A 27,869-nucleotide genomic window follows, 5' to 3' on the forward strand; every position below is an offset into this window, starting at 1 on the left:
GAGCAATGATAGGGACAACAATTATGGTTACTGCAGCCAGCATGGTGTAAATTTTAATTTGGAATGAGAAGGGATCCCAGTGCAAGATTGGGATAAACCAAGCATTTTGGGTTATTGTGCACCTCTGACTATTTCTATATGGATTGACCACTTCCCATGCATGGAAAGGCTTTTCCATGGAACAATGTATGACATTTGTTTTTGAATAATAAAGCTCAGAATCAGTTTTTGTTACAATAAGAAACTTCATTGGGATTTATTTGATAACTCATTTAAAAGTCAAATTATACAATAAATAAATACAAGCACATCCAAATTGCAATCCATCTCTCAAAAGAACACTTAAAACTTCTTAAAACATGTATTGTAACTTTCCTTCAGTAGGTTTTTCAAACAGTACAGTCGTATACTGGTATTTTAACAAACATCTTTGGACAGAGTATGTCTTCGATCAGTTAAACAAGGTACTATTTTAATTGAACTAGGTTGGAGGACTCAAAAATTAATAAGACCAGTAATCCAAGCCTTTCCAGCACAAAAGCTTCTCTGCTGCATAATCTTTAGCTCGATTTAGCATTCTGGAGAATATAAAATTAGAAATTGGAAGACAGATGCATGTGAGCTCATAGTGCCCCCTTCAGGACACTGTAGACAGTGTGGCTTTACTACAACATTGAATGTAGGAGTGTGCTGCTTAAATCTTTTTGGGAATAGGGTTAGTTAAATTAAGATGTTCTAGAGATCCCGGGATCACAATCAAATATTGTGTTTGAGCCAGTTTTGAGCATCTGTTTGTTAATCTGTCGATAGATATCAAGTTACCATTTGTGTCTAAACAAGTGGCGGTGTAAAAACAGGAAACGAAAAACAAAAAAACAATATTCTGAACACTGAAATTATTAAAACTATCCCACGCATTTAAAGACTAAAGATTTTATAGGACCAAACTGTTAAATGTATAAAGCAAATCAATAGAGCTAGAATGAGCTAAATAATCAAATATAAAGTGAAAAACTATTAGAACATGAGCAGAAAACAAATACAATTATTTTGCTCTATGAAATATCCTATCAAACTAACTCACTAAGTCACCTGAAACAGAGTTGTGATTCTAGCCACACCTCGTTTAACCATCTCCAAACACTTGTCAAAATCTGGACTTCAAGTTCAAGTTGAGCATCGGGTTTCTCTGAAGATCACTCTCCCATGGAGGCTTTTTTACTTCTCCGTCTAAATAACTTTGAGAAGGACGACTTCCGTTTGTTTTTAAACTTCTGCAGACCTGCAGCAGGATAGAGGAAATAAAGAATCACTTTCATTTAATGTTGTCCTCTGGTTTTAATCTGTAAAGCCTTTGAGTTTGCAGCAAGCACTAATGAGAGCAACGTGCTCACCAAGTCTTTGCATCATCTCATTCAACTGTTGATCTTCCTCCTCCTCTCTTCAAATGAGACATATTTATTACATTTACTTTGCAACATTGAAAAGTGATTAATACATTCTCTTGTTTGGAAAACATATTCAAAAGGCATTTTAATAAGCAGATTAAGAGCTGGTTTACAGGTTTATCAGGAATCACCTTATCCTGTCCTCCTCCAGTCCCTCAACAATGGCATTCCTGTCATTCACGATCTCCATCAGCCTGTTCAACAGCTCAGTTTCCCTCTTCTTCTCAGCCGGACACTTCAGATGTTCTAACAGACACACAAACATTTTTACTCCATTACTGACATGAGAACATACTATAGACCTCTATTGTTTGTATATAAAAGCCAATTATAATTACTACAAACAACCCCAACCCAAACCCTAACCTTAAAAATATTTATATAGGGGAGACCGTGGCTAGATGTAACACAGGGAAGTTGTCATCATGGCTAGTCGAAATTGTGCAAATGTGCATTTCCCTTTCATAGGAACTCGAGCTGCGTATTCGCTATGGGACACCATCTGAGTGTCACATGGTCTGAATCCCTTATACAATCACTCCAATTTTTTGGCTAATGGAGCTTAAGCGACTTCCCTAGGGAGCGACGTCATGGGCTCCACAAAGGTGCTCGCTTTCGCGCTAGAGTCAGATTGTCTTTTCTTAAGTGCACAATTTTGTCTAAGCCCGTGTTTGTTTCTATCAAGTCACATCGAAGCGAGGATTATTAATTCTCCCTTGAGTGGCAAACATGCAAGGACATAGTTTAAAGGCCCAAACAAGCACGCAAGTACGTGAATGCAGATGCACCTTGCTACGCAAGCTCGATTTCATGGCCCGTTGCATTGTGAAATAATGTGTCAGCGCTCAATAATAACACAATGCAAGTACGTGAGAGCGGATTTTCTTCTTTCAATCAACAACTGTCATGGCGGACTCAGGCAGCAATTCGAGTTGAATCTTTTCGAAACATATATACAACTTTGTCCACAGTCCATTCAAATGAACTTGTTTTTTCTCCGTGTCTCTCCCCACTCCTAAACTACTGACTCATCTACCACATCCGGGTTGTATCCGAAAATGTAATGTCTTAATTGACAGCTTTATGAATGACTGGAACTCTTAAGGAACTGGTCTCCGAATGGTTTGAAAAGCACCTCATTTTCATTCTGCCTCCGTATACAGCCTCCAAAAGGCAGCATTTTCCTGGTTTCGGACACGGCACCGGTTTCGTGGTCATGCCTAAAAAAAAAAATAATCTATTGCCCTCTTTTGGTCTGAGGTTTGTAACCGCCAGAGCAACACAAGAGTGCACATAACGTACACTGGTGGCCAAAAGTTTGGAATGTACAGATTTTGCTCTTATGGAATGACTGGACCACGCGCTGGCCAACCGCTCACGTCTGCATTTGCATGAAGTATGTTTCGGCCTTCATACAGTGTAAATTTCAGAGCAATCTTAATTGGGTTTTTCCAAACATTACAAGGTTCCAACGGGGACAGCGGTGCTTTGAGGCTTGCAATTTCTCACCATGAGGCGTTATCCCTATTTGATACAGTTCCATAGCCTCCAGATTTGGAGCTCCGTGTGCGGGAGCCGTTTGGGATTTCAGTTTTGTGTCCGAGAGGATTGGAGTGTGAACGGACATCAGATTCTTCCTCGTGTTTGTCGCCCTCGCCCTGAGCGAAAGCACGAGTCTTGTCAGACATGCTCCGAGGCCTAGCTCGGTGGCCATTTTCTGACGAACAAAGCATGCGAAAGAAATACCATTGAGCCATCACCATTAAAAAAAAATAAAAGAAAAAAATAAATAAATAAATAAAAAAAAACCACGCTGTATGAATGAATTTGTCGTTGGATGGTAACAAATTGGCCCCTCTGTCCCTACTGTCTTTGTGTCGTTCTGGGAAAATGCACATGAATAAAGCGATGGAGGAGCAGCCTCTGCCTTTCTCTTTCTCCCCTCCCCATTTGAAGCAAACTGCTCATGGTGGAGGGGATCATGCATGGACCAGTGAGCCCGGCCGCAGAACGAGGGGGCTGGAATAAAAGAATACTACCCAACAGTGTCTTCATCAGTGCCATTATTCTTTCAGGATTCTATCAGGAGATGTGAGGTATTTTAACTTGTTTTTTAAACCGTCTGTGTACCACGCAGGTATTCTGGCGAGACGAGACAAGCACTACTATCTCTGCCCGATTTTTCGGTGGCGGCATGGATGTCACTCTTTTCAGTCAGCTGTTGGATCTACACGATGGTTTTGCAGTCCAACTAAGCGAATCCTGTTAAGAAATGCCTTTGAGTTAATATTGGCTCCATTCGGACATTGGGGATGTTCATCAAGCACAAGTGTACACAAAACACACAACACACATAAGAACCACACGTTGGCCCCCAATAAAGAATGCTGGGGCCATTGTGGCAAACCTGCTTGCTCTCAAATCAATGTTTGCACATTCTTCCCTGTTCTTTGCTAGGGAAGATGGTTTATCTGGTGTTCTCTGCTGTAAATACATTGAGTGACCGCTTTTTATAATTGCCTGATCAAATTCGGCCTCTGCCTCCATGACAAAAGGTTTGGAGAAATGTATAACAGAATTTGATGTACATAAAGCACAAGTGTACACAAAACACAGTGAACATAAGCACCACATGTTATCCCCCCCAAAAATAAATTGTGGCAAACCAGTTCTCTCAAACATTCCCCCCAACATTCATACACTTTTTTCCCCCATTCAAAATACTAGGGAAAAGGTTTATTCTGTCAGCCTCCCTGCTGTAGATATATTTCAGGGCACTCATCATTTATGCCTAAATACAATAAAGGCAAAATATTATCAAATTCCCTTCAACCATCCACAGGACTGGAGGGGCGAAGGCTTCCCTCCGCTGTGCCGCTGGTTCTGGGGCAGTTGCCAAAAGTAAACCAAGCGTGCCATCTAGTGGTTACAGGTCGCGCTGCAGGCAAGAGCCTTGCATTAATTCCTTTGTCTGCGTCGGCTTGGCAGCAGCTGAAGGGCGTTTCGAACTGGGTACTTCAGGAAGATAAAGCAAGGTTATGTCATTCAATTCAGGTGGCTTGCATCCTATTCTGTATTTGAGACGTTTGAATTTCACTAATGAAATGTCAATTCACAATGCTGATGCAGAACCAAAATATATCGTCACAGACCAGTCCCCCAGCTGCACTTGACATTATTTAAGGACGTTTATAAAAAAAAAAAAAAAAAAAAAAAAAAAAAGGCATTTTCTCATTCACTTTTGGGGGCAAAGTGTACCAATTTTGCATCCTTCCACTCAGACTTGCACTGGCACCACGCATTTTCACAAAATGCTTGGATGCAGCGTTGATGCCCTTGAGGCTTCAAGGCATCCGTGTTTTGAATTATCTAGACGATTGGTTGGTGTTATCCCACTCGGAGACTTTGGCTGCCCAGCATCGAGATGTCGTTCTTAGCCATTTGAGCAATCTAGGGCTGCGTGTAAACCTAGACAAGAGTGTTCTGTTGCCAGGGCAACAGACTAGTTTCTAGGAGTGGAGAGACTCGCGGGCAATGCAGATGCACCTGTCTCCAGCTCGCATTTCTGTCATTACACCAGTGTCTAGCGATGTTCAGAATGGATGTGTTGTCCCTGCAAGAATATTTCATAAGCTTTTGGGGCTCATGATCGCTGCTTCCGCTGTCATTCCCCTGGGCATGTTGCATGCGAGACCTTTTCAGTGCTGGATGAACTCCACAAAGGAACTTCAACCACAGACGCATGCGTTCCGTCTCTTCAAAGTGACGGATGGTTGCTACCAAACTCTGTTACCATGGAAACGGACCGCCTTCTGATGTCAGGTATTCCATTGGGACAGGTATGTTGCCACAATGTGATAACAACTGATGCCTCCTCCACGGGTTGGGGTGCAGTATACAAGGGTTGTCCAGCCAATGGGGTTTGGATGGGCCAGCGGCAATATTGGCACATAAACTGGTCTGGAGATGTTCACGGTGCTGCTGCCATTAAAGTTTTTCCTCCCACAGATTCAGGACAGCCATGTTCTTATCTGGTTGGACAACAGGACGTTGGTGCCCTACATCAATTACAGAAAGGAGTGCGCTCTCATGCCATGCTCAGGCTGGCACGTCGCTTTCTTCTGTGGGCACTGGACAATGTGCTGTCTCTATAAGCCGTACATTTTCCGGGTTGGTTGAATTTGGAGGCAGATCTCCAGACAGGGCTTGGTGCCCAGAGAGTGGACATTACATCCTCAGATTATGGAACAAATCTGGAGAAGGTTCAGCAGAGCAGAAGTGGACCCATTCGCTTTGAGCAAGAAGTCACACTGTCCCCTCTGGTTTTCCCTCTTGCCCCCGACACCGCTGGGCATCGATGCATTGGTGCATCAGTGGCTGACAGTGCATCTTCACGCATTTCTACTGATCAGTCTGCTGCACGAGGCAGCATTTGGCACCCCCAGACGGATTTGTAGAAGTTATGGGTATGGCCCCTCAATGGGGCGTTCTTTTGAATGATGCATTATCCCCCACTGTGGTTGATACCATTCTAAATGCTAGACCTCCATCAACTAGGAGGCTTTATACATTTCAGCTGCTGTATTTTTGCTTCTTGGTGTACAGAACGAGGTGAAAATTTAGTTCACTGCCCTGTCAGTACAGTGCTGGAATTTTTGCAAGAGAGTCTCAGTCTGGGGTTGCCTTTCGTTTTATGCGTGGGGTACACAGGCTTAGACCTTTTTGTCCCGTCCGCGTTCCTTAATGGGATTTATCTGTTGTTTTAGAGGTGCTCACGGGTGCTCCATTCGAGCCATTGGCAACAGTCACTGATAAGTGTTTGACTCTTAAAACAGCCCTGCTAGTGGCATTGGCATTGTTTAGAAGAGTTGGTGATTTGCATGCCCTGTCGATCAATCCCTTATGTATGGATTTTGCAACAGGGTGTTCAAGGGGTTAAGCCCTCGTTTGGGCTATTTGCCAAGGTTATTTCGACAATTTTGCTTGCAGACTATTAATTTTCAGGCTTTCTATCCACCCCATTTGAGTCGGAGGAGCTTGAAAGGTTGCATATGCTTTGCCCAGTTTGGCCGCTGCGAGTTTACCATACTAGCCAGTGGTGCAGGTCAGAACAGATGTTTGAATGCTTTGGTGGCAGCAACAGGGGTGTTTCGGTGTCTCAATGGCTTATTGATGCAATTTCATGTTTACGAAGCACACGGTTTATCTTTGGGTATTCGAGCTCATTCTATGAGGAGAATGGCATCCTCATGGGCTTTGGCTAGAGGTGCGCCATTGGAGGACATTTTTATGGTGGCAGGGTGGTCCTCTCAGCATACATTTGTTAGATTTTATAATCTGGATGAGGGTTTGACTCCTGCTTCCCAGGTTTTCTGTTGGAACAGGAGTAAACTCATAATTCCTTTTTTATTCGGACGCTTTAGCTTGCTTGTGCACCACTATAAGCTTGGACAGTTGGCAGCTACTGGTCGCATGGCGTGAATGTACATCATTCCCATAGCAAATACGCAGCTCGAGTTCCTACGAAAGGGAACATCTCCCTGGTTCCGAGTGGGAACGAGATGCTGCGTAACTGGCCATACTATCTAGCAGCTGCATAGGCTCATGCCTTCCTGCAGAAAATATGATTTGATGGCGCGAAAGCGAGCGCCTTTATGGAGCCTGTGACGTAGCTCCCTAGAGGCGTCTCTTAAGCGCCATCAGCCAATAAACTGCCGTGATTGTATAAAGGCTTCAGACCACATGACACTCAGATGGTGTCCCATAGCGAATGCGCAGTGTCTTGTTCCCACTCAGGGAACCAGGGTTACGTTCCACGTAACAGATGTTTCCTGAGCAGAGGGCATGTTGGTTTCACAAACTTAAACCACACTGGCATACATTACGGCAAGTGTCAAACATTATTTTAAAGGCAGATTTTTACCTAGAGGTTTGAATGTCAGGTTGGGGCACTTTATCAATGAAAATATTTAAATGGCCAAATCAGTGTTTCTATACTTGTCATTTCATTAATCATTTTGTGCCAACTTACCCCATCGACTATGACAAGATGTCACAAAAGGTCAACGCATGCTCAAACTTTATTTTTTTGCTGGCTAATATTGGTGGAATTTTCTGTAGCCAAGACTTTAAGGTAGAGTACTACAGTATGTGGCTGTGCAGAAACTGACTTTCAAAAATAAAGCTATCCTGAGAAATACTCAGTGGAGTAAAAAGTGTGAAAACTAGACCCAGCCTCCTCCATTTATTAATCACTTTTACACTTTTAAAGAAAGTTGTCAGATTTGGCCAATTTCTGGGACAAATTTAATGGAATAGTTTCATTCCTGACATTATTTCAATATATTATTTCAAATGTGTTATAAAGTGGTTTTCACCACACATTTTATTCCAAAGCAGGACAATTATTATTGGTATGATTTGAAGCATTTAAATGTCAAATAATTGCCTCCATGTATTAAGAGATCTACGAGTCTTCCAATCTATAATTATTGCTAGAAAGTATTCCAGATTTAGAACTGGAAATTGTAAATTCCGATTCACCATAACCACAGGTTAAGATACGCAATCTTCCCCAATGATGCCCCAAATAAGGCAAAACTGCAAGGCTCTTTAGTAGAGGTAGACCGATATATAGGTTTTACTGATTAATCTGTACCAATAGTTGCTTTTTCAAACTATCAGTTATCGTTAAAAAATATATGCAGATAGTTGCCTACATTTTATTTTCATTTTTTGTCCAATTTTTTTTTTATTCCTTAGCAATAAACCTCATCTGGTGAAATATATATATATACAAAACTCTTAATCTGGTGAATCTATAGGCTATAAAAAGCTTAATTTGGTAAATACTCACATTTAGAGCATTGTAACGGAGCCAAATTTCTGTAATTTCAAAATAAGAGTCCCTGGTGTATTTCGGGCTTGTTTAAAGTAGAAAGAAATCTTAATTTATCTGGTTATTATTGGGATTTTGGTCACACAAACTGCTTTTGGAATTTTATTCATTTTGCAGCCTCAATGTCTGTGCCCTTCATAGTAAGGAAAGAATATATTTTTATTATGTAGATCGATTTTAAAAAACAATCTGTGGATTAATCGGTTATCAGCCTCACCTTATTGGTATCAGCAAAATCCACCATCAGTCGACCTTTACTCTTTAGTGTAACATATACAGCACTTTGCTTGTTAGCTGATTGCATAATTTGTCATGGTCAGAGTTGATTTTTTTTTTTTTACAATGTTATTTAGGTTATTAATCAGCCTTAATTATATGGGAAAAAAAAAGTGCATACCACTTTGTAAATAAGGTGTTATTCATTTTTAGCCAAATAAATAAGTGCATAATGAAAGTACTTCATGCAACTAATAAAACAGACTTGTTTCAACCTTCCAAACATGCGTTTTGGTGCCCATCTCCTAGTGCTCGCTGGTGAGTGTTTGAACAGAGAATGTGAGGCCTCACTTCTACTTTACACACTGGTTACCTGGTTCACTCTTACCTGGTTTATTGATCAGTCTCCTGAGCTCTCCCTCCACTCCTGGCTGCTGCTCCTCCAGATCCTGTGTTCTTGTTCTTTTGAAAAGAGGTATGTAGGTGTAAAAAAGGGTTAGTTCACTATTCAGTACTCACTTTCATTGCATTGATGTTCCATACTGAAGCCAACACTCTGCCAAACAATTCCTTTGTTTCATGGAACAAACAAACTCATATGGGACATACTGAACAAGAGGGTGAGTACATGACAATTTTCATTTTTGAGACCATCTATATTGTCTATTGGTCTGAGGGAAAAGTTCTGAGCCATTTCTACCCAAAGTTCAACATTTTGGTGAATAAATTAAAAGGGATCACTTACATATACATTAACTCCGACTCCCTCCGAATGTAGCTTTGTTTTTTCCGAATCAGGTTAAACCAGTCCACCATCAAGGGATCCATAAGTAGGTCCCCATTTCCCTCTGTAAAACAGGCCAATGTTACCAAGGACACTAGTGGTCCAACCTGCACCATTCACATTTTGCCATATCTGAGACATTCCACCTGAAGCCACAATTTAAAATGTTCTGGAGACGGGCATCTTGAAATACTTTCAACTTCTAATTGAGCTATGAATGAATTCTATTTGTCTTCTAATAGAGCGCTGTAATACTGTCTAAAAAGCATGTTTTCCACTGACATTGCCTTGAGGTGGTACAAAAACATACAAGTACAATCATACAGTGCACACACACACACCCTTGCGTAATTTGATCAAGTGGTGGTCTTTGGTGGGACTGAGGCAGGTGGGCTCTATCAAATCCCACTGGCTGCTAGCAGCAGGACAGGTGACTATAGCTGGGAGACTGGAGGTGATATTACTGTGCCGAGACCATGGTGACCTTGCAAAGAGCCATTCAGCCGCCAGCCTCTCACTGCAGCCCACTGCCTCTTCTCCATTTCCATCCCATCATCCCACAGGAGGAGAGGGAGCTTCCCCTGCGCCTCGCCTCATTTGGCCCTGGCTGCTGGATACGGGAGCCCTTTATTGGCCACAGACTTCCCCTAAAGGCTACATTGGAATTCCGTCTCCCAGGCAGACGGGCTCAGCTAACAGGTTTGGAATGAGTGCACAACTCCCAGAACTCCATGAACACACATTTACACACCAATGGGGCTACTCTATACTGTCTAAAGCATTGTGAATGATCAGTCTCATATTGCAAAAAAAGGAATATCTGATGTCCAAACCAGCTTATTTGGTCCAAAATAACCTTGAAAGTCCTTCAGGAATGTTTCAAAGTACACTTTAAAACAGCTTAACAGCAACAACTAGTCTAACTTGGAGGAATTATTTTGCAAACAATTAAGTTACTCATGCATGAGAAAATAAAAATCGATTTAAAAACAAAAAAGATCTGGTTGTTCGAGTACCAACAAAACTTTGTAAAAGCAGCCTTTAAATGAAAAATGAGAAACACTTCTTACATTAACTACAGGGCAGCATCTGATCACATACTTACCTTCTTCATATATGCGAAGACTTCTCTCCAATTCTATCCCCTCGTTCTCCAAAACGTTTAGATTGTTCTCAATTTCCTGCAACTCTTTTGTGATTTGGTCTTCAGGGATGTGGCAAGGCTTTATCTGAGAAAAGATAAATAGTGTAAACTGAAACAGATAGTGTAAACAGTGGTTTAGAGAGTTCCTGCACAATTGGGAGCATTCAACAGTTACATGAGAAGTTTTTGTGAACTTACAGTGGGTGACCTTATCTCATCCATCAAGCCCTTTTCAGCTGCGCATTTTCCCTTTTCATAACCTAAATATAAAACAAAGTTTTTGTCTTTAAATTACTCATCTTTTAAGACTGCTACTTTCCAAGCACAACTGTTTTCTTTAAAGCACTCATGGTATGAAACTTAAGACAGGCCTCCGGGAGGGTAAAAATCTGGTCTCCCTGAAGGGGTACACTTCAGATATGCAGCTAGCTAATGATCTGAATAGTTTTTATTTGAAGTTTAATTCAGATGTTCCCCATGGGATGAACTTAAGGAATTATATGATGTCTCACGGAGCAGCACTGTTTTTAAAATTGATGCTGGTACGGTGGCGAGGCTTTTTAGACAGGCAAAAGTATATAAAAGCCCTGGACCGGAAAATATTAGTGGGAAAGTATTGAGATCATGTAATGTGAAATTAAGTATTGTTTTAGCACTGATTTTTAATATGTCGCTTTAGATGAAAACTGTACCAAAAATCTGGAAACATGCAACAATTGGTCCAGTGGCAAAAAGGTAGAAATCCCAAAGTGTTAAATGATTTTAGACCAGTAGCTCTCACCTCTCTCGTGATGAAAATTTTCTCAAAAGTTAAGGAGAAGATATTGAAATCTGTAGAGGATATGTTAGACCCATTTCAATTTGCCTACAGAGCAGGTAGGGGGGTTGAGGATGCCACACTAACTCTGCTGAATCATATACTTGGTTTAGAGCTTGGCTTATTTTTATTGATTTTACATCTGCATTTAACATTATTCAACCACTTGTGTTAGCAAAAAAGCTTGTTAAATTGTTTAATTTAAATCATGACCTGGTCGGCTGGATAGTGAATTTTTTATCAAATAGGACTCAATGTGTTAGAGTTGGTGTTCTATCATCCAAGTTATACTCCTCCACAGGTTCCCCGCAGGGGTGTGTCCTCTCTCCTCTAGTTTATATTTTGTACTCGAATGACTGAAAAAGTGTGTACGAAAATAGGCATATACTTAAGTTTGCTGATGATACAGTCATTGCAAGACTTTTGAAGGAAAATGAGGTGTCTCATGGGCCGGTGGTGGAAGATTTTTCTAACTGGTGCAGAAGTAGTTTGATAATAAATACAGTGAAGACAAAAGACATGATGTTAGATTTTGGAAGGTCTGCCACCCCTGTCACTCATACAACTATACATGGGGTGGATATTGAGACTGTCTCTGAATATAAGTATTTGGTGGATTGTAAGCTGAATTTTGAATCAAATACTGCTGCAATTTGTAAAAAGGTTTAGCAGTGCCTATTCTTTAAGGAAGATGAACTCTTAAGGTATGTTGTGCATTAATGACATTATTTTATCGTAGTTTTATTGAATCTTATTTCTTATTGTGTAGTGACGTGGTTTAATCATATTACTTTGAGCAGTAAAAATAGGTTGACAAGGCTTATTAAAACAGCTTCTGAGGTGATAGGTGTGTGTAACAGGGTTTAAAATGGGCAAGGAGGCGGCGGGAACCAGCTGAACAGTCAAAATAATGTTTAATGAAAACTTAAGACACAAACATAAACACACACGGCAGCTGTGTGTGGCTCACTCTCTCCCGAACTGTCGCATCCAGCTCAGCCTTATCCCTCTCCTCGGCTGATTAGCCCGACTGGGGGCTGGCAGTGCGCACTCACGGCCCGGCCCTCCTCTTCACAGTGTGCAACAAGTTCAGTTGAAGGAAATTTATAACAGAGTAATAGATAATGTGCATACTAACCTCGATTGTCCTAACCATCCACTTTATAAAGAATTTGATCTCCTGCCTTCAGGGCATAGATATAAAATGTCAGGGGGAAGAACAAAGATTTAGACAGTCATTTATCCCTGTAGCAGTGAGTAGGTTAAACTCTTTATAGTTTTAATTATTTTATGGTTTACTTGGAGTTAAGTGTTTGTGTATATCCTGACGAATCCATATTGCTTCTGACCTGAATATTGATTGATTTATTATTTTGTTTTCTTTTGGTTCTCATTGATTGTGTGTATGGGATGTTTTTAATGTGACACTTGTGCAAATCAAATTTCCCCAAGGGATAAATAATAAAACTGAACTGACCATTTAAGTTCTTAAAGATGGATTAATAAAGCAAATAAATGACTGCAAGCAGCTGCACATGGACATAAATTAATGTCCAAAATTGCTGGGCTATACTTTATCTCCTTTTCACAAAAGTGTGCTTTCACAGACTGTTGTAAGATTAACATTGATCACACTGGCAACTTGAGGTTCGAAATGGCAAGCTGGTTTCGATTAAAGATTTTTATAGGATACAAATCATGCCCAACATTTGCCCAACTCTCTCTCAACTGATGGACTGAAAAGCTTTGATAACATTTCCATTTTCATAAATTTATAACATGCTTACTTGAGTTCACTGGCCCACGGTGAGGTTGTTCTGGAGATGAAGGTTTGCGATGGGACTGAGAAGGCGAGACACATGAGGACATGAGACACTCACTTTTAGAACCTGTGGGAAAAAAAGAATGGATTATCAACCAAAATCTCAGCACACTGCAAGTGATGTAATGATGTGGTCCTGTCTAGCAGACCCACCACAGTTTTGACCCAAACATGAGACAACAGGACTAAGTTGTTTGATGGGTGAAGAGGTCACAGACCACACTTCATTTGAAGGACAACCTGGAGGTGGGAAAAAAAAAATCTCATGGTTACATCAGCATTTGGTATTTGATGGGCATGCTTGCCATTTCAGGTGTTCAAACATTCCAGACTTACCCCAGGTACCCCATGTTTCCGACTGTGGCACTCTCTCAACTACAGATTGCGGAGCAATATGGTTAGAGCAATGACTGTTTGATATGTGTGAGGTTGGGGCTGGTGGACCATTTTGGATTGTCAACTCATTATGGCTGGAGGTGAAGTAACTTTTATTTTTCTTGGGAGTTAACAGGATCCCCTGGGCAAAATCTTCAGATCTAAAAGAAAAGTTTGTCTTGCTGTAAACTGATAAAGACATAGTCAACCTGAGTAGTAGTAACAGTAATCTATTTAACCAGGCAAAAACACCTTTGACAATTTTAACAACAATATACAAAAATAACCTTCCACCTTAAAACAATACTTCACCAATTAACATTCAGTGCCTCACCTTAAGGTACAGCAGACACAAAGAAAAAAAGAATGATCAGAGGAACTCAAAGTAAGAGCAGAGCATTTCAGTGGGGGCTTGTTTAGGCACAGCACTCCTCAGGACGGTTGAGGATTGGGGATAAAGTGGATGCACTCTGAGCCAGTCAAACACTATGGGGGAGGCGGGAGGCATCCGCAGGCTAGAGGGTGGATAAATGAAAGGCCCCACTGTCAGTACTCCAGCTCTGAAGTGTCATTGCAGCTCACACCCAAGTGACTCTGCCTGCTTCCCCTCGTGTGGATTAGAAAGCATTAGTGATAACTAGGCAAATCGAACTTACTTCAGTCCTGGTCCATTTGGAGCTGCCTTTGATCTGCAGTCATCCGGGGCTTCATTGCTCTGAGCTTCTTTGGCTGAAGCCAAGAGAAGAGGGGAAAATTATGGCACACAAAACGCACAAGTCACAATTATGAAATTATGCCAGTTGAGGCAATCTTATTAAAAAAAAGAAAGAGGTACAAAATATAGCTGCAAACAGCAATGACTGGGGCCAAGCCCTGCTGGCATCCACCAAGTACAAAGAGCTCTAGTGCAACAGAGGCACAACTAGAGCTGTTACGATTATGAAATTTGGCTGACGATTAACTGTCAAACAAATAGTTGCGATTATAATGATTGTCTGTTTAAAGGCTTTCACGTTTTTGACTACAAATTGTCTGTTTTGGTATGAACTTGGTGTGTACCCTCAGATCATGGTCCTAATGCCAAGTTTCATTTGATAGGAGAAAGCATTGCAGAGATACAGCCTGACTTCCTGTTTTACGTCAACACAACTTTTCAGCAATGGCAAAAATCAATTATATAATGTCACTTCTTTGCAGCTCTGTCTAAAGATCATGTGGGCAGTTTTTTTGCAAATCAGACAAAGTTTATAGGAGCAGCCAAAAACAAAGTAGGACAAAAGAGGCAAGTCAAAGAACAAGGAAGAAAAAAATAAAATAATACACCATCGGGGCTAAATATTACATGGTGAATGACGTTCAATAAATGTACATTTTACAGCTTGTTATACAGCATGCTATTTTGTCCCAAAAGATTGTGAAAAAGGGGCTTCCTTGTTTATGACCCCTTTAAGATTCAGTCAAATTCTAGAGGACTAAATAAAACATGACTACAGTGGTGACAATCAGTGCCAGCCTGAATCATGCATCATAATTTTACAGTTTTCCTGCCTCTATTCTTGTCTCCTACTTATTGCGTATGTTTATGGTAATATTTCCCATGTGACCTTTAAAAACCATTTCAAAATAAGACCTCAATCCACACAAGCAAAGGTCATCAGCAAGTGAATGCCACCTTTGGCAGTAGAAAGTAGCAAGCATGGAGGTCTGCAGTGCTTTTTGCTAATGGCACTATGGTAGAGGGATTCCTTGGTGTTCAAGCTGCTACTGCTGATTGCAGGCGTGGCTGGAGTGGCCTGACTTGAGTTCCTTCCTGCTGCATCACGGCTGTGTAACTCCTGCCCCCAGTTGGAGACCTCAGCAGAAGGGCATCTGATTTTTAGCCTGAAAGAGACAATACCAATGTCACCTTATATTCAGTATTCACATGATGCAATATACTCTAGAGTTCTGACATAAAATGACATTCAGTTTCTTCAAGTAGGTTAATAATGATCTAAATCACTTGTGAGCTACTGTATTTAAAGCTCAGTTTCTCCCCAAGCATTCATTAAGGGTTATCACACTATGCATATCTTGAATGTACAGTAATAATTCAGATATTTTCAAGACATTACTGTGGCAGATGACTAAAGCATTGATTGGACAATAAAATGTGCCTTTAGAAGTCAATGTATTGTTTGTTTTATTTCCATATCATTGAACATAAGCCTTTCACTAGCTTAAGGTCCACAGTGACCAATTTTCCAAGCGAGTCTGTCAATCTATAAACTTGGCTGTTCTCACTGACATAGGACGTGTTCTTGCATTTTCGCTTTGGAGTGTCTCAATGTGGTTGCATCGCATTTCACTGGTTGTCAGCGTCTGTAACCGTAAATGCTGAGTTTTTATGAAGCTGTGACAAGTTAAATGTAGGGCTGGGCAACATGTCTTAAATTTACGATATTCGATAATTATGTATTTGCTCTAAAATGGCTCGTGTGTTTTTTTGTTTTTTTAAACAGAGGAACCAGAATTTCATCCAAACAGCCATTGTAGCCAAGTAAATTCAATATTATAAAGACATTAAATTATAATTAATTTGTTTCATTAAATAAACACAAGGGAGAATGAAATTCAATCATTTCATTGAAATGCACTGTATATTGATATTTCATACACAATGATACATAGTAGCTTAATTAAAAGCATTATTAACCTTCACATGTTTTACTAATACATTGTGAATGAACAAGGTGTGCAAAGCTAATTCACTAACCTATTTTTGAAACCCCAGTTGAACATTGCATAATACTAAATTATTACTGTGGGACACCTCAGGTTTATTATAATGAATTATTATTATTATGATTATTAGATTTGTGTTATACAAAAGTAATATATTTGTCCTGTTTTCACCTGGGGCTTTTAGTTTGACACCAAAAGAGCTGTCGTATTTATTTCAACTTCACAAGGAGCTTTTATTTCGACACAGAAAATAAGAGTATTTCAGTCTACAATGTTCCGCATTTCCTGAAAGGCTGTGCCACGTTTGTAGATTTGTATAATAACTTGTAGCTGTTACTAATGTTTGGAATTGCACGAATGCTTGAACCTGCATTACTTTGATTTCACAATGCACGTGAAAACTGATCTGAGAGCGCCGCCATGCGTGTGCGCACAGATCAGCATGTCACCGGTTTGTTCTGAATCACACACAGACACTGTTTATCTGTCTTTAAATCACAGCCTTTTGTGGATTAATAATCACATATGACCAACTCACCATTTTGATGTTATTTTGATTAATTGTGCAGCCCTGAAGGATCGTGAAATTAGTCTACTGATGCGCTCTTTATGAAACTTAATGGCCAAATGAAAGCACATTAAAATCACCACAATATTCACGATATTGGTAAATTTTACATCAGCAAAATTATCTTGACTATATCGTTAATATTCGATATATCCCCCAGCCCAAGTTAAATGTAGTATGAGACTTTAAAAATTGTCTCAAGACCCCTGCACGCTGCTCCATCTAGCCAAACAGCTGTCGGTTCGTTTCAGGTAGAGCTGTACTGACTAGCCCATGCTGACTGAGAGTTGCAAAAAAAAAAAATAAATAAATAAATAAAAATGAATTGCTCTGTTGGTAGGAAAATTCCTTATTACGGAAATTGTGTACAGTCAGGGGGCATTATTAATTGCATTAACTTAGCTTATTTGATATAATTAATCACACTTCATTTACACATTAAATCTACAGCCGGTACTACCTACATATTCATTTTCATTTGCTATGTACAGATGCAGAAACTCTCACAGCGTTTAGTTTCAATGTTTGAGGGAAAGCTGACAGCATGGTGACAGTCGAACAGTGACGGCAAATGTGTTAACTGCAGTGCTGTACTTGTCCAAAGCTATGAACCTCAAATATGAAAATAAGAATGCTACACAGTGTCAAATCTCAAAACCTGACTACACAGTTTTAATGACTAGCACGAGACAAAGTATGAACTGTGTGAAACATGGAACAAGATAAACCGGGCTTACAAAGTTTGCAGCGAAGTTTGACACAAGTCGACACTAGGCAACACTAATAATGGAACGCATGACAGTAATTAGTCACTTAAATAAAAAAAAAAGGCATTTAAACATCCAGTCACTCACTGCCTCTCTGTTCCGGGATGAGAATTAAGCGCGTTGTTATTATTGCAGTTTCCTTCAAGTAGTTTCCCATTGATCAGTGCATTGGTCCGGTCTTTCTTATCCATCTTCAGACTGGTGCTTTGATTGGTGGAGGGCTCTGAGCGGCATGGCTGTGGCCTCGTACTGGGGCGAAGCTCTGCTACTGGGGTACAGGATTGGAAGAACTTCTGTCTGGCTGCCTGAGTCCTCTGAGCAGAGGCAGTCCATGACTGTGGGGCTGGACTGAGGTCAGCTGTTCTGAGCACAGCTTTGACAGGCGTAGATAATACTGAGGTGTAGTGCTGGGAAGTTGGCTGACCTCCGTTGTCTGACTTGGAATCCGGTTTAGCAAGTGAAAAGCCACTGTCCTTAAAAGGCCTAACAGTAGGCTTGAAGCCATTCTGGGCCTGCTGGTGAACAGTGCAGACCAGTGAGCCAGTGTCTGTTCCCAATTTATATGCCCCAAATTTCAGAGTGCCATAGCATACACTACACCTATTACACAAGAACAACAACGAAGAGTTATAGCTCTTTATGTACCTACAAGTTTTCAATATCAAAACACAACATGGCAATAAAATTACTAGATTAATGCATTCACAAAATAAAACGTGATGGTTCTTGCCCGTATATAAAACTAGCCACCACAATGCTAGGGTTTTGAGGGTGGTTTGCAGGTAGAACGTTTCTGTGTGGCTACAAAGGTGTTTACGATACGGTCACTAAGTTTATATAACAAAAAAAAATTTTGGCCAGTTTTATGGATATTTCACACATTTCTGGGTTTGCAACGCAGAAGTAAACTACTGTGGGGCAAACTTTTATAGCGGTCAATTGGACACCACAGCAAACTTTATTTGTGTGCTCCCATTTGCTCCAAAAGCAAAATAAAAAAATAAAAACATGAATTACATCCCCACAACTTTCCAAAATAGGAAAAAAGCAGCTGTATTTGTTTTAATGCCAGGGTAATAATACCCCGATAATAAAGAATATTGATAGAATAATACCAATAAGTATTTTATAAATGTACACTAATTTAAAGGTGAACTCAGTAATTGTTTCCCCCATTAAAAAAAGTTGTACTCCTAAATAAATTAATTGTAATTTTGAAATGTATAAAATCATGACCACTCACATGAGTGGAAGACCCCAGTCATATCAGTAACCTTATTAAAGCTGTTTTATTCTACATGGAGAGGGTCTCCTCATGGGGGCCATTCTAAAATCACATGACCAGTCAAATACTGCTCACTTAATATCAGTAACCATCTTGTTATTGGACACTTTCACTCTTGGATTAATCATGACTGACTGTGAATAGTGAATTTCTACACTGGCATCTGTAACTGAAAACGATTGATTTTGAATGATGCAACATCCACACCACTAGGTGTCACTGTAAGTTCAAGATAAACAAAAAGTTACTGAGGGCACCTTTAAAAAATATTTTTTTTAAATAAATAGCAAACATTTTTATGCTGCTAAATAAGGCAGAAACAAAAATCATAAATCAATTTTAATAACGCTTCTCAGTAAGCCACGCAATTTCAGGTATACAGCACAAACAGTACAGGACAAGTTGTGCTAAAGTTTAAGATTTATGCTCTGACCAATAATTATGAGCAATAACAATAGTGGCGCTTGCTACAATTATTTGTCATCAGTGGAAAACTTACTTAAAGCAGCTCCGGTGGTAGAGTTTCCCATCCACCAGGTGTCTCTGGACCAGATGCACATAATTCCCACATACTGCACATTCACTTTTCAGTGTTCCCGTTTTATTTGAGCTCTCCACTAAAACAGTTCTCTGTAACAAAAAAAAAAAAAAAAAAAAAAAAATTGTAAAAAATGATAAAAACAGATCGTAAATTTTTTTTTTTTTTAATTCCTCACTATTAGCCAAAAGGAGTTTTCCCAAATCATGAATGCAATCATTCTTTTTATCATGAGATTTGAAATATATGAAAAATAGGATTGTGACAATGCATGCCAGATTCAACCTGCATTCCGGCAGAAGCACTACATTTCATTTTGTGAACCTGTGTGACTATGCCATGGCTTGAACATGACAATGTTTTATAGATATTTTTATTTATTTATGATTAGACTATGGTTAATATTAAAACAATAACTTAGTTAAGCCAATAATTTGTTTTGCATGTGATTATGGGGAAAGAAACTATGGCTTGACACCTTCTCAGCCTCTCTGTGTGGCTGTGGAGATTTTGCTCTGATAGGTGTGACGGGTGCCGGCACTCGTTTTGCCCCTGCAGATTTCTGCCAGTCTGTGCCAGTTTGCCATGCTGGAGTGGTTAGAACATGCTTCTCCAAAGCAGTTTTCTGGATATTAAGAGATGGAGGATGGCTTTCTCTGGTATTTTTTGGCATTTCTGTGTGTGGAGGATGGTTCTCTGTATTTGTTTTGAGATTGTGATTTTTGGCAAACACAGGCAGGTTTTTCTTCTCTGATGGCATCTCCTTTGAGTCCTCAGCATGACGCTTGATGCCTCCCACTCCCCCTACTGATTAGAAAAGCCATTGAAAAGGGTAAATGGATTTTCACAATATCAATACCAGTAAAGTTTTTCAATTCTTGTTAGCAATTTGTCACAGCAAAAGTATTACGTTTTGTGAAGTATGAAAAATTTCATTTTCCAGATATCTAAAAGCAGTATCACGTATTCAATTGAATGTTCCAAAATTAAAAAGTAATTAAATATCTTATTTTACATGGCAGGTCTATTAAACTGCATTTATTCTGGAAGGTCTAATGAACAGATCTGATATTCTGATATACTATCTGAATCCCCCCCTCATCCCCCACCTATTTACACTGACTTAAGACATAACCAACTGTGTATATTTTAATACCTTTATCTCACAAAGATGAGCATTTTTCACCAATTATTGAAGTGTATTTGACCATTCAGGTGCATATCCACATAACCACGAACACTCTTCACAGTGCATGGACATTAAGACAACACATAGAACATGCGTGTCAGACAGAATTCATTTGTAACTAGGAATGCACTGATATGGAATTTCAGGCCAAAAACAGATAACTCGCTGCTCACTGAGGCCGATACTTGGTTGTTTAACCCTTTAGTTTTTAATTAGCTCACAGCTCTATTATACTCACTTACAGAAGATGATCCTGCATAAAAAAACTAGCCCAAAAACAATGTAGCACACACTGGTCCTTTTGACATCCCTATAGTGGCAACGTTTGGAATAGCACACTAGTACTATTCCTGCACTGCGAGCTTTCTGTATGCATAAAATACAAGCACGATCTACTACATTTGTCTAAATATACAACCAGTGCTCAGTACGATAAACACTAACTCACAACACAATGTACTCTTGACCTTTTGAAAAAACAACTGAAGTAGCGGAGTAGGGTCCAGTTTTAAACACAGTGTAGTATGCAATAAGCAGTCCAATAGCATTCCATTTTGAACATAGCCTAACATTCAGATAAGACAGTTGCATCAAAAAGCTCCAAAATAGTACTTCTCAATTTTCTAACTCAGGACAGCATGAAACAACCTGCAAAGGACTTCATAATTTTGCAATAACAATCTGATGGTGAATAAACTCTTACTTGGTGAGCGGCCGATGAAGAAGTTATAGTACTGGGAGACATATGTGAGGATGCTGAGCCTGTCTGGGACCGGCAAAGCCACCATGTCCTCAGCATCCAGAAGAGCTGGGATTCCCAGATGCTCCTCAGCCACACGGAATGCCTGGAGAACATCACAAAACAGAGACTAGTCATCAATCTTACACCAATAACAAAGACGACCACATCTTAAGAAGATGCATCTAAAACTTCTCGAAAATGTCAAGAGAACAACAACAAATAAGACTGCCACAATTACAGAACCTATTTACAAGAAACCCTGTGTTCTATTGAAAATGCTCAATCAACATGACCTCAATGATTGCTGCAGGGCGCCAGCATCATGCTGTGGCAATGGTTTTCTAGGCCAAAGGCACTTGGCCAATTAACTGTAAACACAGACAAGGCACAAAGAACGGAGTCGTCAAAAAACAGAAAAGGCCAGTAAGCAACGAGATCTGGCACTGCATCAAGAAGATCGGAGTAGGGAGTGCATAATGAATAGCACATTTCCTGTGCACACTTTAGGCCTGGGAAAGAGGACAGAAGAGGGGGATACCAGGGCATTGTTTAGGACTGACCTGGATACACTCTAAATTTTACGAGGAGGGGCTGCATATCCTCCACGCTGCAACCACAGATGCGACTTCCTGTTTCTCTTTTGTGCGACATAGCAGAGTGGCTGCCATTTACGCACTGGCTATTTGATGTTTTAAAAAAAACTTTTAAAACCAGTTTTAATGTAAAATATTGACTGGGTTTAAACAAAGTACACTAAACAAAAGGTGGCAACACTGGCATAAATATAGCTATTAATTGGTGTTAAAGTGCATCAATGAACTAACATTTGTAAGGACAGTAGTAGAACAGAGGGAAGTTAATCTTGATGGAGAGGATCAGGTGCCCTGTAGATGGCTGTCACCCTTCTTTATAATGCATGGACTGGAAAGACACCATATGGGTTGGGTTCCAAATACCGAAAGAAGTGGTAAGGTTTTGTAACAGATCTAAGAGTGTGGGGCCTATAATCTAGAGTGTCTGAGGAAGCAAAGAGAGAAAGAGCTCATCATCTTGAAAGTCCCAGTTGTGGCACACTCAAAAAAAAAAGCACATCCTGACAGGAATTGGAGGGACAAAATAAAATAAATCGGTCATCAGGCCTGGTCAAGCAGCGTCCCCCAACTCATTGCAAAAAACATTTTCCATATGAAATGCATATACTATTGCTGCCTTCAAGTGGACCTCGGAAGCTCTAACCTCTGAGGTGGGCATTCGTTACTACAGCATGCTACACATTTAAGTGGGAAACAAAATTAAAAGATGGCAAACTTAAATACACAATGAACCATGGCAAAAGCTATTTTCTGTTGTACCAGTGGGCGAGAATAAGTTAACACACCTGCATCACTTTTACACAACCTATATGATGCATGTTATCTAACAAATCATAAATTTCCTTAAAACAAACCGCGAAAAGTGAGTCATTAGTTGACCGAGAACCACACATTATAGCGACCACGAGGAGGATACCCCATGTGACTCTACCCTCCCTAGCAACCGAGCCAATTTGGTTGCTTAGGAGACCTGGCTGGAGTGACTCAGCACACCCTGGATTCGAACTTGCGACTACAGGGGTGGTAGTCAGTGTCAATACTCGCTGAGCTACCCAAGCCCCCTCAAATTCATTTTATTGAAATAAAGCCAGTAAATTGTGATAACTTAGCAAAATCATTAGTTTCCATCAACTTTTGTGTCCACATGCCCCTTCCAATGTCACATCTCAGCAACTCAGGTGTCATCTACAATTCTGAGTGTACCACTTCTAAATGAGACTTCACTGGGTCATTCATGTGCTCAGAACTCGAAATTACGATATTTCAGACTCCACTTGAAGGGCACATATCAAACTGAAGGATATCAGATATGCATGGTCAGTCACTGGGTAACTCTAGAATAAAAAATTAAAAAATAAAAATACCAAAATCTTACAAAAATGTGTTGGGCATCATCAAACAGCATAACAAAAACCATTAGATGTGTGCTATACATTCTCTCATTTTAAATTGAAAACAACCATATGCAAGTATTCTTAAAGGGATAGTTCACCCAAAAATTAATTCTCTTATGGTTTACTCATCCTCGTGGAACCCCAGATGTGCATGACTTTCTTCTGCAGAACACAAATGAAGATTTTTAGAAGAATATTTCAGCTCTGTAGGTCCTTACAATGCAAGTGAATGGGTGCCAAACTTTTGAAGCTCCAAAATCCACATAAAAGGCAGCATAAAAGCACTCCCTATGACTCCAGTGGTTAAATCCATGTGTTCAGACACGATATGATAGGTGTGGGTGAGGAACAGTTCAATATTCAAGTCATTTTTTTTTTTTTGTCAAAATCTTCTCCCTGCCCAGTAGGTGGCGATATGCACCAAAAACAGGAGAAAGTGAAATTGAAGGAAAAAAAACGTAAATATTGATTTGTTTCTCACTCACACCTACCATATCACTTCAGAAGATATGGATTTAACCACCAGAGTCATATGGAGTACTTTTATGTAGCCCTTGTGTGGATTTTGGAGCTTAAACATTTTGACACTCATTCACTTGCATTGTATGGACCTACAGAGCTGAAATATTCTTCTAAAAATCTTCATTTGTGTTCTGCAGAATAAAGAAAGTCATACACATCTGGGATGGCATGAGGGTGAGTAAATGAGAGAATTTTACTTTTTGGGTGAACTAACCCTTTAACCCTAATGGTCAACCTAAAGAAGTTAAACACTATGTGTGCCTAAGACAGGTCAAATGGTAAAAGCATAAAACATGCAAAAAGGCAGCTTGTCTGATATGTAATACAATAGTCTCTATGGCCTGAGTATAGGTCTAATCAGACTTTTTAGGACAATATCATTATTCTTTTCTCATATTTATTTTCTTTTCTCTGTCCGAAGCTCACAGAGGAAGTTTTTCTACATGATAATGTCTGCTGAAACAAAAAGATATCTTGACTATGCCAACAGCTATGGCTGCCAAACATGACCTATAAACCAATTCATTTGCTGAGCAATAAGTCCCATATATTGAATAATGCAGTAAAATTAGATCACATGCATCTCTCTAGCTGTGGGAAAGGACATCACAAGCTCTCTTATTCATGCCAGTACCAGAAAAACAGCACAATCATACACTGACGTGTCTCTTAGATAGATGACCTTTTAATAATGGAATTATCACTATAAATGTAAACAATGATTTGTCAAGTGTCAAGACTATGCTGCAAATGAATACTACAATTGATGAGTAAAACAATGTCAGTCCCAAGACAAAAAGGGAGGTTGGGTTGAAAACAAGTACACCCAACGTGTAGCAAAGAACACGTTAAATCTAGTAAAGAACATTCAAGTGTGTTCATCGCCACAGGACAGGAGCAAACACACATCCGTACAGGATACAGCTAAATTTGGCATTAAAACATGCAAGCTGGGTCACTCTGTTTCAGACAGGGTTTTTGTAGTTTCCTATGACCAAGGCCAAACATCACGACTTACCAAGTGATTGTTGTAATACACATTGTCTTTGGAGAGAGACTCAAAGTTTCTGAAAGAAAACAAGGACAAGTGTCACCAGGCAGACAGATAGAAGTCTTGAGATAAGAATGACAACACTGATACTAAAATAAGCACAGAAATAAAGTCAGATCTATCTGCTTGAGGAACTGCAATATGCCAATAAAATGGATATAACACAGGGCTAGCCTATATTTTATATGGGTTATAAGCAAATACAATATTAAACTAATTTAACAAAAGCCTCATGACTACACAAATTATTTTAAGAGGTAAATGTAAATAACATAAGCTTATGAAAGGTTGCAACTCTGTGCCAAAAGAGGAGAGATAATGTTTAACACCTCTAGTGTTTACATCTACTGTAATTATTTCATTTCAAGATAGTACAGTGACCCTTTAGAAAGTATATGGACGTTTAAGCCACAATTAAATGACAGAATTTCACTAGATTTGAAATCAATGCCCCTAAAGTTCACACAGGTGTCCTAGCAGAGTAACTACAGGTGTAATCTCATTGACACAAGTATTAAAAATAAATAAATAAACAAACACTTTGTCTTAGCTTTGAACAGTATGTTTTTATTCATATTATTATTACAATTTGCATCGCTTTACTCATCAAACAGTTCTTTTGATATTGTGTTACCCTTGACCCTTGTTTTGCAATTGAGCAACATTGCAATATTGGACCAACATTCTTAAGATACACAACGCCATTCTTATAAGACCTGTGTAGTATCTTTAAACGTAAACTATAAATAGTTAACAATTTCTGCTTCCTCCAAATTAAGAACAATTGATAAATAAATAAATAAGCGACTCTTACATGAGGTCCGGTCTGAATTTGTGGATAAGAGCGCAGAAGGCCAGTCCATCTCTGAAAGATGTGGTCATGTTGCTGATGCCCACATCTCTGTATCCATCGCACTGTATCTTACACCACTGTTGCAGCGCTTTGATAGCGGCCATCCTTTCAAACTGCGCTTACAGTTACTGCGGAAAGTTTTCTTAAGAAGAACTGACGGTGAAACAAGTCGTCGGCTTGGCGAAATAAAGGAGTGAAAAGGAAATGTCGGTGGAGATACTTCGGGAATTCCCAGGGATTTGAGCTGTGTAAACTGGTGTCCCTCACTGTTCACATTGGCAGAGCAGCCGCCACCTGTGGAATAGAGGAAATGACGGAGGAGGAGCCTGAAAAGATCAATAATTAAACGCTAATTGCTTTATTTGTTCTTTTGTTTAGTCGATTTCTCTTCTCATTATATCTGTTTCAAATAACAAGCATGTGCCTTGTAGAGAGAACAAGTGATGAAATAAAAGGTGCACTCAATTTATATATTTTTTTAGTTTTACTCCTAAAATAATTAATAGTAATTTTGAAACATATGTATAAAATCATGAGCATTCACATGAGATGAAGACTCCAGTCATATTAGTAACCTTATAAAAGCTGTTTAATTCTACATGGAGAGGGTCTCCTCATGGGGGCTGCCATGTTAGAATCACATGATCATCTGAATACTGCTCGCTTAAGTAACCCGTCATTGGACATTTCAACTCTTCAGTTAAATTAAATATGGCTGACAGTGAAAAGTGAATTTGTGCAATGGCATAAATAACGGAAAATGATTTTGTTTAAATTATGTTGCATCCATGCCCCTAGGTGTTAGTCCAAGATGCTCGCCGTATTGACCATCACAACATAAACCAAAAATTACTGCGTGTACCTTTAAGGTTTACTTAGAAAATAAATATTTAATAAGAAATTTATTTTATAACATAAGCGACACAAACTTGGAATAGGTTCAGGGTGTAACCACAGGGAGTGTGAGAATGTTTACAACTATCCACATAAAACAGTTCAGAATACTGGTGGTGAATGAATATGAATGTTTACAAGTTCAGGTTGGCTGTCCATCTAATATATATATATATATATATATATATATATATATATATATATATATATATATATATATATATATATATATAGTAGAGAGAGAGCCTTTCACTGCCTATGACAAAGAGAGCTTGTTCTACTGACCTACGTGAAAATCTTAAATGATAATGTAGTAAAGATATATATGCTTTAAATTGTGTAATCATAATTTAATTAGAATAATATCTAAAAATTATAGCAATGCTTTTCAGTTTACTTCCTGAAGTCCTTCCTGAAGATGATTTGAGTGTATAAACCTTGTGTGTACAGAAAGATCCCCAGCACTCCATTCCTTTGCCCTGAGGCAGAGAGAGATGGTTTTCAGTGTAATTTCAGATGACCCTCCTCCTCTGATGGTTTTACATTTGACTTTGGAAAAATATAATGAGCATCTCAAGTTGTGCATGGATGAAGAATCAATGGGAGTATTTATAGTTTGACACTGAACTTCTGAAAGAAACCTGAACTAGTCTTATGGAACTAAATAGAGGCTCTGAAAATCTGGGCTGTGCAGTGGTTATTAAAGGGATAGTTTACCCAAAAATGAAAATGATCTCATCATTTACTCATCCCTATGCCATATCAGATGTGTATGAATTTTTCTTATTAATTTTAAAATAAAATCAAGTTTTTATTTTTTACCGCCAGTGTTGCTGGATTCCTCTACTTCATGACTTTCTTTCTTCTGCAGAACACAAATTATGAATAATATCTCACCTCTGTAGGTCCGTACAATGCAAGTGTTTGGTAAATCTCCACCTTTTACATGCCCCGACCAGTAAGTGGCGATATGTACAAAGAATGCAAATTGCCAAGAAATAAAAGAAGAATGTGAAAGTGAAAGTGGAGATTTATAGTAAAAAATGACTTAAATATTGAAACACTGGAGTCTAATGGATTACTTTTATGCTGCCTTTATGTGCTTTTTGATGCTTCAAATTTCTGGTCAACATTCGCTTGCGTTGAATGGACCAATAGAGCTGAGATATCCTTCTAAAAATCTTAATTTGCATTCTGTAGAAGAAAGTCATACACATTTGGGATGGCCTGAGGGTGAGTAAATGA

General features: G+C 39.3%; 1 protein-coding gene across 2 annotated transcripts; it reads right to left on the minus strand.

Moving 5' to 3' along the window:
• Positions 1-216: 216 nt before the first annotated feature.
• Positions 217-26,014, minus strand: micall2a (mical-like 2a). 2 transcript variants are annotated; one of them, XM_051714033.1, is made up of 18 exons: positions 25,692-26,014; positions 24,845-24,893; positions 21,279-21,420; positions 19,865-20,193; positions 19,348-19,478; positions 17,651-18,163; positions 15,177-15,385; positions 14,161-14,233; positions 13,466-13,665; positions 13,283-13,369; positions 13,095-13,196; positions 10,689-10,750; positions 10,452-10,575; positions 9,308-9,410; positions 8,951-9,024; positions 1,580-1,694; positions 1,395-1,441; positions 217-1,282 (listed from the first exon to the last, which is right to left on the minus strand). In XM_051714033.1, exons 1-18 carry the CDS (start codon positions 25,832-25,834, stop codon positions 1,197-1,199), a joined length of 2,589 nt encoding a protein of 862 aa, XP_051569993.1. In that variant the 5' UTR covers positions 25,835-26,014; the 3' UTR covers positions 217-1,196. The 2 variants fall into 2 exon arrangements, with proteins under 2 accessions (XP_051569993.1, XP_051569994.1); XM_051714034.1 differs by lacking the exon at positions 24,845-24,893 and having other exon boundaries at positions 218-1,282; positions 25,692-25,818.
• Between the last annotated feature and the right edge of the window lie 1,855 nt (positions 26,015-27,869).

The sequence above is a fragment of the Myxocyprinus asiaticus genome, chromosome 13 (assembly GCF_019703515.2).
Source record: "Myxocyprinus asiaticus isolate MX2 ecotype Aquarium Trade chromosome 13, UBuf_Myxa_2, whole genome shotgun sequence".
Lineage (NCBI taxonomy): Eukaryota > Metazoa > Chordata > Actinopteri > Cypriniformes > Catostomidae > Myxocyprinus > Myxocyprinus asiaticus.

Bases quoted from the DNA above. Each gene is read 5' to 3' on its own strand.
- micall2a (XM_051714033.1), bottom strand. From the start codon at position 25,834: ATGGCCGCTATCAAAGCGCTGCAACAGTGGTGTAAGATACAGTGCGAT. The intron at 13,197-13,282 runs GTGGGTCTGCTA...TTTTTCCCACAG, and splicing joins ATGTTTGGGTCAAAACTGTG to GTTCTAAAAGTGAGTGTCTC. The intron at 1,442-1,579 runs GTGATTCCTGAT...TCTCATTTGAAG, and splicing joins CTGGAGGAGGACAGGATAAG to AGAGGAGGAGGAAGATCAAC.